Here is a 17,727-nt window from a genome sequence, read left to right on the forward strand (position 1 = left end):
GGTGTCTTCCGGTGGCCAGTCCACTGAGAAGAGGGTACCTGATGAGTGTTTTAAGCCTTTCATCTTTACTGGGTCTGTGTCCCTCACAGGAAAGTCTGAGGACCAGTGCCCGGTCACGGTGTTGCGAGACACTGGTGGCTCACAGTCATTCATCCTTTCTAGTGTCCTGCCCTTGACTGCTGCATCTGCCTGCGACATGAGCACTATAGTAAGAGGTATCGGAATGGGGTTTGTGCCCACACCTCTTCACCGCATACATGTGAAATCTGTTTTCCTGTCGATGGCATTGACTATCATGAGAAACGACATAGCTGAAGGTAAAGTCTATCCTTCTCCTGACGTTGTCAATGTTCCCATTTCTGAGTCTGGACATGATGATCTAGCCAAACACCATCCAGACGTATTCACAGTTAGTGTTCTAACTAGAGCTCAAGCCAGAAAGCAAGCACAAGAGGTTGATTTGTCAGATTCTTTTGCTTCTGTTTTGTCTGAGGAAAAGTGTCCATCAGCTGGTGAGCTGTGACCGGCATTTCAAAAGAGCCTGACAGTGTGACTGAGCTTACTGCTGCTCCCGAGGTATCACTGCCGCTGACCCGTGAAGCACTCATCAGCGCCTAGAGAGTGGATCCGTCCGTAGCCAAGTGTTTCGCTGCAGTTATTGAGGACACTAGTAAGTGCAGTGAGAAACAGTCATTTATCGTAGATAATGGTGTTCTGATGCGTAAGTGGGTTTCACAGGCAGGTGTGACAGCAGATAATGTACGTGGGGACTGGAGCACAGTTCAACAGATAGTTTTTCCGGTTGTTGTCGGCAGCATGTTCTCGAGCTAGCACATGAGCATTTATGGTCTGGTCATCTCGGGGTCACAAAAACGTATGACCGAATCCTGAAACATTTCTTCTGGCCAGGAATGAAAGCTGGTGTGGTGCGTTTCTGTAAGACCTGCCGCACCTGCCAAATTGTGGGGAAACCAAACCAGGTCCTGCCTCCAGCCCCTTTGCGGCCTATTCCTGCTGTTGGTGAGCCATTTGAGCATGTCATTGTAGACTGTGTAGGCCCTTTGCACAGGACCAAGGCTGGTAATCAGTTTTTGTTAACAGTGATGTGTTACAACTCGTTTTCCTGAGGCCATTCCCCTGCAAAAAGTCACTGCTCCAGCCATCACAAAAGCGCTGATTAACTTCTTTACTACCTTTGGGCTACCAAAAATTGTGCAGACTGATCAAGGAACTAATTTTCTTTCCAGAGTTTTTGTCTCCCATTCAGTGTCTAGTGCATATCATCCAGAGTCACAGGGTGCGCTTGAACGTTGGCATCAGACTTTGAAGTCAATGTTACGGAAGTACTGCTATGATACAGGGAAAGGTTGGGATGAGGGAGTCCCCTTTGTTCTTTTTGCCATATGTGATGCAAAGCAAGAGTCCATTGGGTTTAGTACAGCTGAACTGGTCTTTGGTCACAATGTGCGTGGCCCCCTTAACCCATTTGTGCCGAATGCCGCGCGACATCTACCGCATTTGAATCTACCGCCATTTTTGATTTGTCGTAATTTTCATGAGTGCAGCATATAATGCACTGTCATTGGTTCAAATACACATGAGGTGGGTCTTGTTGATTTTTTAAAACCACGTGAGCGGCCAAATGTTCGCCGAAAATCAATCAGACATACAAGTGCGTTCGGCGAACCACACGACATTTGGGTGCTCACGTGGTTTTAAAAAATCAACAAGACCCACCTCGTGTATTTGAACCAATGACAGTGCATTATATGCTGCACTCATGAAAATTACGACAAATCAAAAATGGCGGTAGATTCAAATGCGGTAGATGTCGCGCGGCATTCGGCTGCGCTACGCAGAAACTGGCGGTAAATTCAAATGTGCGCAACGCAGCATCCGGCGGTAGATGCAATGCTGCGTAGCGCAGCATCCGGCACAAATGGGTTAAAGTGTTAAAGGAACAGTTTATGTCTAGATCCTCGCCAAAGACTAATGTGTTGAATTTTGTCTCTCAGTGTAGAGAGCAGTTGCGTTGTGCTTTGTCATTGGCAAAAGAAGCTCTCTCCACCTCCCAGGAGAGTATGAAAATGCGATTTGGACAGGAAGGTGGTTGAACGCCAGTTTCAACCTGGGGATCAAGTCTTGGTCCTACTGCCAATGCCTGGATCTGCTCTTACTGCCCGTTTCTCAGGTCTCCATGTGGTAGACAGTAAAGTATCTGACACAGATTATGTTATCAAAACTCCTGAGCGGTGAAGAAAAACAAGGTTGTGCCACATTAACATGCTAAAACCCTATCATTCCAGAGAAGCTGTCCAGGGGGAGCAGGAAAAAACTCTGGAGACTGCCGCCCCCAATAAAATTCCAGTTTCCTTGGCTCGTGTGGAGGGCATGTCTGATGGTTTGGCAGTGCTTGCTGATGATCCGCACTGTGGCAGGTTGTCAAACTCTGAGGTTCTGTCAAACATAGAAACACATCTATCCTACCTTCCTGACTGTCAGCGTTGTGATATAGTCAGATTACTTCACTCCTGTTCCTGTCTATTCAATGACGTGCCATCATGTACCAATGTTTTACAACATGACATTGATGTCGGTGCTGCTGCGCCCATTAAGCAGCATGCTTACCGTTGCCCTGTAGCCAAAAAGGAGGTCATGAGGAAAGAGGTCAAGTATTTGTTAGAGAATGGTTTAGCCAAGCCCAGTCGTAGTCCTTGGAGCTCACAAAGTCAGATGGAACGTCCCGGTTTTGTACAGACTTTCGAAAAGTTAATGCAGTTACTGTACCAGGTTAATTTCCGTTACCTTGCATGGAAGACTGCATTGACAGCATCGGTCCAGCGAACTTCATTAAAAAACTAGACCTACTAAAAGGACACTGGCAAGTTCCTTTGACATCCCGAGCCTCTGACATCTCTGCCTTTGACCACCTGACCATTTCTTGCAATACACAGTTATGGCATTTGGCATGAGGAATGCGCCTGCCACCTTTCAGCGCATGATGCACCTGGTGTTAGGGGATATTCCCCAGTGCAATGTCTATCATGTTGATGTGGTGGTGTACTCAGACAACTGGGCCTACCATATTGCCAGCCTGACTGTGGTGCTCCAGCGGCTCACTGAGGCGTCCTTGACCCTTAACCTTGCCAAGTGTGAGTTTGGTAAGGCCATCGTCACTTACCTAGGGAAACAGGTTGATCATGGGCAGGTCCGCCCAGTAGATGCTAAAGTTATAGCTGTGCTATCCTATCCGGTTCCCACAACTAGACGTGAACTCCAACGTTTTCTAGGCATGACTGGTTACTATAGGTGTTTCTGTAGGAACTTCTCAGTTGTGGTTGTTCCCCTCACCAAGTTGTGTAGCCCAGCTATGTCTTTGGTGTGAAGTGATGAATGTCAGCATGCCTTTGATGCTGCTAAGTCTCTCCTCTGCAGCGCTCCTGTTCTGGCTGCACCTAACTTCTCACTATCTTTTAAACTAGAGTTTGACGCTAGTGCTTCCAGAGCTGGTGCTGTGTTGCTACAGAATGGAGAGGGAGATGTTTGCCATCCTGTATGCTACTTCTCGACCAAGTTCAAACGGCATCAGCTGCACTACTCCACCATTGAGAGGAGAGTTTAGCCATGCTCCTTGCTCTGCAGCACTTTGAAGTGTTTGTTGCCTCAAGTTCATACCCAGTGATCGTGTATACCGATCATAACCCTCTTTTCTTCCTAGCCCAGATGTACAACCACAACCAGCAGTTGATGCGTTGGGCCCTGTTGGTACAAGGCTACAATCTGGAGATCAAGCATAAGAAGGGGGCAGATAACATTGTGTACTACATTGTGACCACAAAGCTGTACTTTTTGACATTCACACCCAACTACACAAAGTCAAGGAACAACGGACCATCTCCTTCAGAAACATCAAAAATATCAACACCACAGACCTCTCCACCCTGATCAGCTCCTACCCCAACCCTCCCCCAGCATCCTCCTCAGCTGACCTGGTGACTCACTATAACAATTGCCTTTCCTCTTCCCTCACCACCCTGGCTCCCCTGAAAACCCGTTCAGTCTCATTCATTCACACTGCTCCCTGGTTCACCCCTGAACTTCGCCAGCTCAAAACCACTGGCCGTCGACTGGAGCGACTCTACAAAAAGACTGGACTCACTGTACACAGCCAAATGTACTCAGACCACCTCCATCACTACAAGAATGCCCTCACCACTGCCAAATCCTCATACTATTCCAACCTCATCAACACTGGTTCAGGTAACAACAGAGTCCTCTTCTCAACAGTAAGTCACTTATTTCAGCCTCCTAAAACCCTCCCTCCAGACATTTCCACCAATCAGTGCACTGCCTTTCTGGACTTCTTCAGCTCTAAGATCAACACTATTCACCAACAACTGGCCTCATCTTGCACCTCAAACGATCCGCCCTGGATGATCACCACTGGCCAACCTTTCATCAGCTCCCTCTCTGACTTCACCCCAGTATCAGAACACACCGTCACAGAACTCATCCACAAAGCCAAATCCACCACCTGTCAGCTCGACCCTCTTCCCACCTCCCTTGTCAAAGCATGTCTGCCGTCCATCTCCCCCATGATCACCAACATAATTAACTCATCCCTCTCTACTGGTACTGTACCCCCCACTCTCAAACTGGCTGCCATTACACCCATCCTAAAAAAACCCGGTGCTGACCCAGCCGACCTCAACCATTATCGGCCCATCTCCAACCTCCCCTTCATCTCCAAAACACTTGAAAGGGTGGTCGCCGCACAACTACAGTCCCACCTTGACACAAACAATCTCCACGACCCCTTCCAATCTGGCTTCCGTCCAAAACATAGCACTGAAACAGCCCTAGTCAAAATCACCAACGACCTCCTCCGTGCAGCTGACTCCGGACTACTCACCATTCTCATCCTCCTCGATCTCAGCGCAGCTTTCGATACCATCTCCCACCCTCTGCTCCTGGACCGCCTGGCTGGCATTGGGATCACTGGTGCTGCACTGTCCTGGTTCACGTCATACCTCACTGACCGCCAACAATTCGTTCAGCTAAGCAACCACAAGTCTGGGTGTTCGGGTGTTTCATTGGGTGTCCCCCAGGGGTCAGTCTTGGGTCCACTCCTGTTCACCATTTACCTCCTCCCCCTGGGCACACTCCTCCGTCACCATGGGGTCCATTTTCACTGCTACGCTGATGACACACAGGTCTACATCTCCTCCAAACCCACTGCCGCCATCCCTCCCACTTCCCTCATCACCTGCCTGGAAGACATTCGGAGCTGGATGAGCAGGAACTTCCTGAAACTTAACGGTGACAAAACTGAGGCACTGCTCATCGGCTCCAAATCCACCCTCACCAAATCACTACACACCCCAGCTCCACCCATCATCATCGATGGATCCCCCGTACCCTTCTCCCCCCAAGTCAAGAGCCTCGGTGTCATCTTGGACAACACCTTGTCATTTACTTCCCATATTCAGAACACCACCCGGACTGCATTCTTCCACCTCCGCAACATCTCCAGACTCCGCCCATCACTGACCCAATCCAGCACTGAAATCCTGGTCAACTCACTTGTCACACCACACATTGACTACTGTAATGCCCTCCTTACCGGACTCCCCACCAAACTCATCAACAGACTGCAGATCATTCAGAACTCGGCCGCCCGGATCATCACCCGCACTAAATCATCTGACCACATCACCCCTGTCCTCATCCAACTTCACTGGCTCCCGGTACATTACCGCATCCAGTACAAAAACCTTCTCCTCACCTACAAATCCCTCCACAATCTAGCCCCCACTTACCTCCGTGACCTCCTCCATGAATACACTCCCTCCCGCTCCCTTCGCTCAACCTCTGCTGGACTGCTAACCATCCCCACGTCATGCTTCAGCACCATGGGTGCCCGAGCCTTCAGCTGCTCAGCACCCAAGCTCTGGAATTCTCTCCCCCCACACATAAGACAGTTCGACTCCATCACAACATTCAAGTCCCAACTCAAAACCCACCTGTTCAAACTGGCATACTTTCTATAAATTGGACACTCTGCACTTCACTTGTTTTTATCTAAATGTGTTGTTTGTTTTGTTTTTAATGATTGATGTCATGCTTTTGCTTTTACTTCTCTTCTGTAAGGTGACCTTGGGTGACCTGAAAGGCGCCTCCAAATAAAATGCATTATTATTATTATTATTATTGTGGCTGACGCACTGTCCCATCGGTGAGGTGTTCTAGATTAGATTAGATTAGATTCAACTTTATTGTCATTGTGCAGAGTACAAGTACAGAGACAACGAAATGCAGTTAGCGTCTAACCAGAAGTGCAAAATAGCAGAAAGTGCAATGAACAGTATTTACAGGTAGTGCAATATATGATCAGTAGTAGTGCAGTATAATATAGTATAGTATAAGCAGTATATATAGCAGTGCAGTATAGCAGTATGTGAGTAGCAGTAGCATTATAGCAGAATAAATAGTTACAGTATGAGCAGTGTAGCAGCATATGAGCTGTATGGGTAATGCAGTCTAGCAGTATATATGTATTAACAGTAACATGAGGTAGATGCAGAATAAATATAAATATGGAATGCCGTATAAACAGTATAAACAAGTATGTACAGTATGTGCAGTAGTATTAAAGAAAATATAGGATATGTGCATTATGTGCATTATGAACAGTATGGACAGGTATGTACAGAAGAGCAGTGGTATTGAGTAAGAGTAAGAGCAGGGGAGGGGAGTAATAGTGCAATAGTGCAATTGTCCGGGTGGGGGGGGGGGGGGGGGGGTTGCGGGGGTAGTAGGTTGTCAGGTAGGTGTAGTGTTCGTGTTCAGCAGGGTGACAGCCGCAGGGAAGAAGCTGCCTCTGAACCTACTGGTTCGGGTGCGGAGAGACCTGTAGCGCCTCCCGGAGGGGAGTGGGGTGAAAAGTCTATGGTTGGGGTGAGAGATGTCCTTGACGATGCTGCGTGCCTTACGCAAGCATCGTTTGCCCTGGACAGCCTCGATGGAGGGGAGTGAGGAACCGGTGATGCGTTGGGCAGTTTTCACCACCCTCTGCAGTGCTTTCCGGTCCGATGCCGAGCAGTTGCCATACCATACTGTGACACAGTTGGTAAGGATACTCTCGATGGTGCAGCGGTAGAAGTTCACCAGGATCTGAGGAGATAGATGGACCTTCTTTAGTCTCCTCAGGAAGAAGAGACGCTGGTGAGCCTTCTTTATCAGGGTGGAGGTGTTGAGGGTCCAGGAGAGGTCCTCAGAGATGTGGACACCCAGAAACTTGAAGCTGGTGACTCGCTCCACCTCAGTCCCGTTGATGAGGATGGGGGTGTGTGCGCCAGCTTTAGACTTCCTGAAGTCCACAATGAGTTCTTTGGTCTTCTTGGTGTTGAGAGCCAGGTTATTGTCGTTGCACCACACTGTTAGGTGCTGGACCTCCTCCCTGTAGGCCGACTCATCGTTGTTGCTGATGAGACCGATCACCGTTGTGTCGTCTGCAAACTTAACAATGTTGTTTGAGCCATGTACAGGTGTGCAGTCGTAGGTGAAGAGGGAGTAAAGGAGGGGGCTCAGCACACAGCCTTGTGGAACGCCGGTGTTCAGGGTGAGGGTTGAGGAGGTGTGGTTGTGAAGCCTAACAGACTGCGGCCTGTTGGTCAGGAAGTCTAGAATCCAGTTGCAGAGGGAGGGGTTGATGCCCAGTTGCCTGAGTTTGGAGATCAGTTTGGAGGGGATGATGGTGTTGAATGCTGAGCTGAAGTCAATAAACAGCATTCTCACATAAGAGTTAGTCTTGTCGAGGTGGGACAGGTCGGAGTGAAGTGCCGTTGAAATGGCATCCTCTGTACTCCTGTTCTGCCGGTAGGCGAATTGAAAGGGGTCCAGTGTGGGTGGTAGGCAGGTCTTGAGTTGAGCTAAGACCAGCCTCTCGAAGCACTTCATGATGATGGGCGTGAGTGCCACTGGTCGGAAGTCATTTAAGCTCGTTGCAGTGGAGTGTTTTAGCACCGGCACGATGGTGGTGGTTTTGAAGCACGCGGGGACAGCTGCTTGGGCTAGGGACAGGTTGAATATGTCAGTCCAAACCTTAGTCAGCTGCACAGCGCAGGCCCTGAGGACGCGTCCGGGGATCCCATCAGGACCAGCAGCCTTGCGTGCGTTAGTCCTGCTCAGTGCCGCACACACGTCGGTGGGGGATAGAGTGAGGGGCTGGTGATCCGCAGGGAGCACAGCCTTGATGGCCACCTCCTTGTTGTCCCTGTCAAAGCGGCCGTAGAAGTGGTTCAGCTCATCAGGGAGGGAGGCGTCAACGGAGAGGGGTGAGGTGTTAGATGGTTTGTAGTCAGTGATGGCCTGGATGCCCTGCCACATGCGTCGGGGGTCAGAGTTGTTTCTGAAGTGATCCTCTATCCTCAGCTTGTGGTTGTGCTTGGCCTTTTTGATGCCCCTCTGCAGATTAGCCCTGGATGAGCTATAGGCCCGAGCATCCCCTGATCTGAAGGCAATGTCACGTGCCTTCAGCAGGAGTCGGACCTCACTGTTCATCCATGGCTTCTGATTAGGGAAAGTGGTGATCCGCTTGAGTGTGGTGACACTGCTGATGTTGGAATTGATGTAGTCCAAAACAGATGAGGCATATGAATTAATGTCCGTGTGGGAGTCATGGGTGGCCTGAGTGGCAAACACACCCCAGTCAGTGTTTCCAAAACGCTGCTGGAGCGCTGAGTCAGCTCCCTCTGGCCAGACCTTGACTGTCCTCACTGTAGGTTTCACTCGTTTGATGAGTGCTGAGTACTTGGGCAGTAGGAACAATGAGAGGTGGTCTGATTGACCAAGGTGGGGGAGGGGAACGGCTTTGTACGCATCAGCCATGCTGGTGTATACTTGGTCCAGTGTCCTGTCTCCTCTGGTGGGGCAAGAGACATTTCGGTGGAATTTGGGCAGTACAGTCTTTAAGTTGGAGTGATTGAAGTCACCCGCGACAATGAAGGCTGCCTCGGGATGCAGAGTCTGTTGTTTGCTAATGGCAGCATACAGTTCTACAATTAGTCTTTACATTTGTATTTCTCTTCCTTGAAGAAAAGTGTTACGCTTCCATATTACAACCTACCCGTTTGCTCTTAAGGGAGGGGGTGTTACGACTGTAGTGTGTTGTGTGTGTGTGTGTTTTTGTTGTTCCCTGTGCCTCTTCCCAGGTTACCCCCCTTTCCCCTTCCTATTGCCATGGTGACGGCATAAGTGCGCAGACCTGTTTTCACCTGGTCGTCAAGGGCGGACTATAAAAGGCTGGGAGGAACTCATAGACGGGGCCAGTGGGCCATTCAGCAACCTATTGTGTTGTGCTATAGTGCTCCTTTACTATGGTGGTAGTGTGTACCGGTGTCGGTAAATCTGACTCTTTTTGAGAATGTGTTTAATTACGGTGTTAACCTTATTTTTCTATAATTGCTATCTTGTGTTAAATCAGTCCTCGCTTTCTCCCCTTTTTGAGAAAGTAGTTTTCAGTTTGCGTTTGCAAGTTCTCGGAACTTTGCTATTATTTTGAATTATCAATAAATTATTGGTTTATCTGTATTTTCCCGTCTGCCTCCGCTACTTTGTCCCTTGGTCCACTTTATTGTTACTCCCCTCATCCCCTAGATCTTACTTGGGGACGTAACACAAGTTATTTGAATTCATACACAAATTAAGTGCAATGAACCTTCGACGAAGGATCTAGCCAAAAACAATGATAACTGTTTAGAGTCCTCCTCTGATCTTAAATGAAAAGCTGGCAACCCTTCGTTTGGTTGATGGTCAGCAAAGCTGCACTAAGGAGAGAAAGCAACAAAGACAGGTAAGTTCAATTCTGCTCAGATTGTTTTGTCATAGTGGGCTAGATATGCATGCCTCGTCAGTTACTTATCAAGCTAAAAATTGCATTCACAGAATTGAAAGCCTAACGATTTAGCCAAGTTACATATGCAATCTGGGTCTGCTCAATCTGAAATCCACTAGCTTGCTACCTACCATTTTGATGATAACAAAGTCCTTGATGTGAGTGAGTCAGACATAAAAAAAAAAGTATGAGTCAAACATTCCATTTCCTGACTGTAATGTTGAAGTATGATCAAGATTTCGAACTGGCCTCCTCACTTGGAACTGGGCATAGGGAAGTGATATCATTCACATCAGAACGATGTATTTCTGAGATTGTGGACTCTATTGGCTGAGAACTGAGGATGTCCTAAAATAGACACAATATACGAGGACGGTCAGACTGGTAGCCTATGTGAGATGAAACGATGAGAGTTCAGACTGATTCCATTAGGCTATGACAAAGGACCAACAGAGTAACTTGAAATAGAACACAATGCAATATCCACTTGTTCAGTTGTGAAAATATCCCTGACTCAGATAGGCTCATCATCAGTGGGTCTATACATAAGCTTCTCTGAGATGGGTCTCTTCACTAACCTAGAACTAGCAAAATAAATGTGTACCTGAGCCTCAGCCCTGAGCGCTCGCCTTCAATGGTCTCAATAAGATATATAGCAGCCTATTTTTCAAATTCAACATCTATTGACAATTTATTTGATTAATCCAACCTTCACATAAAGGTGCAGCATGCAGTTTTGTGTGTTGCTGCCTCCGCTGGCCACACTGAAAATTTGATGATGATTCTTCATCTTTTTCTTCTTCTTTGCATTCAACACCTCACTGCTGAATGACAGTAAGCTAAAGCATGGTTTTTCTAAAGCACTGCAAATGAATCATTCCTATTGAAAGCTATTGTTAATAGAAATATGCATTATTGATTAATTTGTTTATAGTTTGTAGAGTTAGTTGTTGCATGTCATCACATTTGCTGTTGACAATTACAACGGTTAAATATGATTATCAATAGATAATATAGTTGTACATCTATAGATGGTTAGCATCTACAGATGCCTTAGTTGCAAATGGTGTACAGTATTATCAGATTGGTTGCATCATGTCAACAAATATATGTAGTTGAAATTAATGTCATATTCTGTGGATAGTAAATTGAATTGTCTATTGATGCCTCCTTGTTGAACATCAACAGAAATGCAGTTGACATGTTTCTGACAGTGTTGATAGTCCATCTATAGATGCTTTAGAAACTATTGAAACACGTGTTACCCACTCTTACATGTTAGGCATCATTGATCCCACTCTTACATGTCTAGGCATCATTGATCCAGTCCGACAATAATACAGACTGATTTCGCAGCAATTGTTGCAGAAGACCTGACTTCGGCGTTCACCTTCAGTACACAATCAAACACAACCCTTGTTTGCCTCAATATCTTTATTTTTAAAGGCCAGAATCCATCAAAGAAACATTTGTGTTTTGCCACTTGTGAGAGTGTTGTACATCCATTTAATTTCCCAATTCTGCTTCAGACTCCGTGCCGGGCAATTCCCTTCACTATTGATTTTGTTCCACTTATTCTTCACTTGATTTTTAAACCCCCCACAGAAAATAATGTCTTGACAAATCACCTTGGCATTGCACCTCTACAAGGCCAAAGTACAATTTCATGAGAATAAATCACTTTCATTCTGTATTTTATCCCAACCCTCCACGAGAAAAGGAAACATTTTATGTGTCGAACATTTTGGGATTGAATAGTGTGTTCTCAACGTCAGGGCACTCGGTGGTGTGCTGTTCTTGTTGTCAGATAGGGTCCAAAAATCCAAAGAGGACTATTATGAATCTATGCTCCATCATGGTCTTGAGCATAGACTGATCGTCTGAACCTATCTATTCCACTCAACTCCACTGTCCCTGCAATTCTCTGCCTCTACCCTGTTGCCCTTTGATGCAAGACCTGACTACCATTGTAAACCTGACTACTTCAGCAGGTGTTATGCAATTCCACCTATTCTCCCACTCATTGTGGTATAGTATATGTTCAGGGGATGGACAACATCATCACAAAGACAAGGCCACACAAGTCAATGCAGGTGACTGGAGGCAATTATTGATCGATTTCATTTGCCTGAAAAAAACAAACATGACGAGGAACCCCAAATGAGTATCATCAGATACTTTCATTAGATCCATATTGTTCTGTAAATGTTTTCCCAAAGTGAGGAGAGATTTAATAGTGTCATGGCATCATAAGACATATTTGGCAGTGATAAATGGCATCAATAATTAAGTGCCACATTTCACTTAATGTGAGAAGTTATTATCTCCAAGCAACATCAATCAGATAGGACCTTTGTATATCATTTGAATTAATCTCAGTCTTTTTCTTTGTCATTACAGGGCATTGCACACTATATTATGTTTGAGCCCACTATTGCTATGATTCTCACTTAGAGACTACTAATGGGGTTTAAAGGAATGTTTTCAGAGAGCATAATCAAAGCTCTAGCTACATTAAAACTTCAGACAGACACAGAAAGAGACAGAGACAGGCAGACGGGCATATACTGTACATAAGTAATCTCACCTGTACAGTGTGACCGGTGGGTTGGCCTTGGCTGAGCAGTGGAACTTGACCAGGTTTCCCTCCAGAATGGGCTGAGGCTCCACTGACAGATTGACAAGCGGCAGGTCTGTATGGACACACATCAGAAAGACACAACCAATTAGGAATATAAAATAAAAGCTATACTGTAGGCCTGAAGCAAACACTGACATTTTATTTTACCCAAGAGACCACCAACTCCCTCTGGCATGCGTTGTGTGTGATTATATCTTTACAAGTGTGGCTAAACTCTATGTTTATTTTTTTATTTGTATGTTCATTAGAGACATTACAGAGCAAGAAAACACAAAACTAAAGCAAGTCTGAAGTCTTGATAATGAGTTTCTCAGTAATTGACGATTTGCAAATAAGGATTAATTAAAACAGTGATTTGCCTGCTAGGCACTCCAATACAATTACAATAATGAGTAACCACTAAGATAACCACAATGTAAACAGGGCTTGAAATAACAAACAAATAGACAATGCTAATTAAATAAACATAAATTGAATTTATCTTAAATGACAACGGTATTAAATTTTTTATAGATATGTTTTGAATCCCCCTTTCAGCTCTAAAAGTTATTCTTCCACTTCTTTCCCCTTCAGTACAGAGAATGCATTTTAAATACATTACGAGCTATTTTTCAATTACGGCACCAATGAAAGGTAAGTTGGAGTATGATGTGACTAATTGAACACAGCACCCACAGGCCTGTGTGAGGGCTACAAAAGTAACTTGTTACAGTATTATATTACTTTCTGATTAACTGAATGATATAACAAGTTACTGTGTTAAAATATTGGAATATTATAACAGTTACTTTTTCATATCTCTACCGGTGTGTTGTATATGATTTTTAAAAGCCTTGTCTCCTGTTACCGGAGTTCATGCTGTAAAATGAAGAAAAATACTTTTGTGAAATGTGACTATTAATATGTAATAGATTACTTTTTCAAGTAACAAATCCCAATACTGCCCACAAGCATGGCCCCTATTTCCTTTCTCTATGTCTGATACATCAAACCTAATCTCTCCGTGGCTTTCAAAGCTTTTCATCCAGATCTATTTTCAGATCTGTCAGATTCAATCAAATCTTTCAATATAACATGCTTGATCAAATCTTCCTCTGCTCGGCATGGAAGCGTGGATACAGATCGTTATTTCTGTTTACGCATCCATAAATTATATAACTAATCAAATATAAGGTACATCTAAAGTACATAAGTATGTAGATTGAGCTATGGCAGGATGTTGTTTTTTCTGGTCAGTCTGGCTTGACCCTGCCTAGAGACACTAGATGGTTACTTTGTACCAAAACTTTAGATTTAACAGAATTATTCATAACTCAAAAACACAAGCATCTGCAGACCTCAACGCAAGACTCTCTATTCTTCCATTTCAAGAATGCTGTACACCTCTGACCTTACGTAAGCTATTTGGAGTACTTGGGGCATATTAGCATTGTAGAGAAAACAGCAGTAGAATTGTGAAATCTGGAATCCCAGGGGTTGGACAGGATTTGATGCAGGTGCAGCACATCCATTTGGATGGTGTCCTGTCTCCATGTGCTCTGTGTCCAATTACGCTAATGTAACATCCAGGGGCCCTGTTTGGATGCAGAGGTAACAGTGGTGGGCACAGAGATCAGCAGAGACAGCGGGCACACGGTTGTGGCTCAGCCCAATCCAGAGTTATGCTGCAGGGTGCGTGTGTGCGTGCGTGCGTGCGTGCATGTGCATGTGTGTGGGTGGGTGGTGTACGTGTGTCTACATGTGTTTTCCTGTGTGTGGGCATGGAGGAGCTTTTTGCTGCTTTTTGCCCTGTGGGTGTGCAGCTGCTCTGACCAAGCTCAGCTGCCACCGTGCCCCAGAGGGAGGGTGGTCCAGGTGCCATGCTTAGCCCTCATCTGCTCCCTGCAAGCCTGCAGCTCTGCTTTTTGGGACACTGTACCCCCCCTGCAAAAACAGAATTCACACCTGTGCCAGGTCTCTCCAGGCCAATACATGGAAGAACAACATGCTGGAACCTGGAAGACACCCGGCCATAATTAGCAGGAACCCTCTCGAAGCTGAGAGCAGCAGGGTAGGTGTGTTAGCAATAGCGGTGGCTAATTGGGCGGACAAAGAGGTGGGTAGAGAGAACTGCAAAATGGCAAATGTGGAGGTGTTTGTGGCTGCATACCCTGCTCTGTGGAGGCTGTTCCACGGGCCTACTTGTCAACATTATGCCCATAGTGTTCTTGGACTCATAATATAATACATAATACAAAACTTGTTTTCTTTGTTGATCGTAAAAGATCTTAGGGCATCCCTGCTCATTACTGTCTGTTACATTACTGATTGGTCCAGGGAGTTATTTGAAGACAATCAGCCTGTGATGACTGACCCTCCCTGGAAGAGAGAAGTGACCCAGTGTCCCTCACTTAGGAGGAATAGTGGCACAATGCCATTATTTCTTTCTTAAGTGAATAAGATGAGTGACTTCGCTCTTCTGCTCCGATAGCTTTTGTCCCCTGGAGGACCGAGTGAGGGGAGTGATGGCTGCCAAAACGCCTGGCAAGAGAGACTCAGGAGGTGGATCTCTGATCATCACATCACCCTTTGACCCTCAGTGCTGATAGACAGCCACTTAATAAAGAAGTCTGTTTGTCACTTTGATGTATAAATGCATGAGTTGCGTTGCACACTTGTTTGTGGCTTCACGAGACAGACCATCAATATGCAAGCCTGTTAATCCTTCTGATTAATCTGGAGAGTGATAGGGGAGAGTTGGTTAGGGGAGCTCGGAATAGCAGGGCTGATGATGGCAGTGGCGACAACAACAGGACGGATGGAAAAAAACACAGGAGCGAAGACATTAGTCTGCTGACAGCTTTTGATCAGAAGTTCAAAGAGAAGAGCAGATGGCGTTTTTGAACAATCAGCCAACTTCTCTCGATTTCCCCGAGATGGTGCCAACATAAATTGCTTTCTTCCCCTTTCTTAAAGCTCAATTTCTCATCTCTCTAGGTCATTGTAGACAGCTGTTCTCCATGAGGACCAGCTCCAGGAGCAACAGCTGGTTTCTGAAGGATGGGGAGTCAGTTTGTTGTCTAGCAGAGCTGTAGTGGGGCCCTAGCAATATCGGGATGCTGTCTGCTAGTTGGCCAAGTGTATCTCTTGAGGCAGGTACACCGGGGCAAACAACTGCAGGTCCAAAAGCTTGATTAACGCACAAAGCAATGGTATGCACATTTTTATTCAGAGAATACAGGCAGATGTTTTTGTCATTGATACTGTAGGCTATGATTTTTATTTTTTAAAGCATACCTACAAGGCTCAATAGTAGTTCTGACATGATTTTCTTTCAAAAGTATCAAAGTTGGAAAAAATTAATAAAAATAAGCTGATGGTAGGACAGATAGTACTCAGCCATTCACTCTCCTGGCACACTTGAACAAAAGGCCAAAAGTAATACAGAGTCCATGTTTTCTTTCTTTTCCTTTTTTTACGGATGAATTTTCCATTATCTGCTTGATTAGGCAACAAGAGTATGAGGCAGAGCTGGGTAACAAAAAATAAATCCTCCCCCATCGCACATCTGCATGTTCTCTATTAATTAGTCTCAATAAATGGCATTCTTTTTTGCAGGCTCGGCTTGATTGCAATGCAAACACACTGAGAGCCTTAGCCCCTTTCAACCCTTGTATTCTCATTTCCCTTGTGTTTGGGACAATTGTATATGAGACAAAGTTATACAGACAGACAGAGATGCTGGTAAATATTATCATGAGCCTGGACTAGTGTGTAGAGTGAGAAGTGATGGGGAGCAGAGATGCTAGGTGAAGGCTATGCAAAGTTGGACAAAGTGATTTCATGCTTGGCCGTTTACAGAATAAAAGTGTACAGGACATAATGTCTGTCCAAAGTCATGATGTTGTTTATGGGATAATTCATGGGATAACTCTGCTATCAAATAATTACAGTGAGCTAATGGACATGTTTGGACAACTAAAGTCAGCACTCTGTCCATGATTCAGAATCACCCTCCTGCCTTTAATCCATCTCATTTGGCAACAGTGGGAAGTGCATAATGTATTTAGATGCTAATTTGCGTAACCCCAGGTCAAATAACTCTGTATGAACTTATACTGAGCCGGAAATGCTGAGGTGGATATAATTCACAAGTATTAAAGTGATGATAAAGGGAAATACTGTGCTAAAATCCATTGGATTTGACACAGGCTTAAGCTGTGAAGTACAGTCGTTTGTTGTGTAATGTTTAGATTACTCTAATTTAGGCTGTTCTAAGGCTGAGAGAGAAAGGGTTTCTTAGCTGAAAAGTGACCAAAATAAAACATTATCCAAAGCGACATTTAGTCTAAGTACATTGTAATTACTTTTGTTGCCTCTGACATTATTGCATTGAATTAAACGGTCCATTAGTTACCTTCAGCTTTGAATGAGGAGACTATTATCATAATGTTGAAATGCACACACACACACACACATACACACAAACACACACACACACACACATACACACAAACACACACACCCTACATGCATTCTCATCTGTGGATGTGCAGCCTGCCCTCACTACAACCTAAAAGAGACCATCGAGCCTTCAAGAGAGCCTAGGCTTATAGACGTCCTTCACTTGGGACTGGCAGCAATCCTGCCTTCTTTTGTTGAAGAGCATGGGAATGCTTTTACACCAGTCACAACACATGAGACATACAAAGGCACAGAGAATTGATTTGTTTTTAGCCCTATGCATGCAAATGTCTGCAATGTCTGTTATTAAAGGCATTTCATCTTGTGTTTGACTGGGTAACCCAACAACTGTACTATTAAGTTGCCCATGTATGCCTGAATGTGTGTGTGTGTGTGTGTGTGTGTGTGTGTGTGTGTGTGTGTGTGTGTGTGTGTGTGTGTGTGTGTGTGTGTGAGAGAGAGAAATAAAGATATAGAGAAAAAGTAGTGGTGGTGGAGTGGGGTCTATTTTGGTTCTTTCTCCACTATTCTGCTCCCCAAGCTACCTCAATCTTCAGTGAGCAAACAGCTGTCTCTCATCAATATTTACTTTCTCCAATCCTAGCACACTGCCCCCCTGTGGAGAGGAGACCAGGACTCTGTGGTGACTGGCCTTGCCAAGGGTGTATGGGGAGGGGGGTGCATGTCTACCTCTCTGTACCTTGCCAATTGTTCTATCATTTATTCATTCAACACCTGTTTGACTTGT

General features: G+C 45.3%; 1 protein-coding gene across 1 annotated transcript in view; it reads right to left on the minus strand.

The window, feature by feature from the left end:
* Positions 1–17,727, minus strand: part of kirrel3b (kirre like nephrin family adhesion molecule 3b) — a gene marked incomplete at both ends in the record, with an annotated part of 200,839 nt that overhangs the window by 21,464 nt on the left and 161,648 nt on the right. The window contains one exon of the mRNA XM_083695120.1: positions 12,483–12,588. Within this exon, the coding sequence (XP_083551246.1) occupies positions 12,483–12,588 (106 nt within the window). The remainder of the gene's footprint in view (positions 1–12,482; positions 12,589–17,727) is intronic.

This window comes from Argentina silus (genome assembly GCF_951799395.1).
Source record: "Argentina silus genome assembly, chromosome: X".
Classification (NCBI taxonomy): Eukaryota; Metazoa; Chordata; class Actinopteri; order Argentiniformes; family Argentinidae; genus Argentina; species Argentina silus.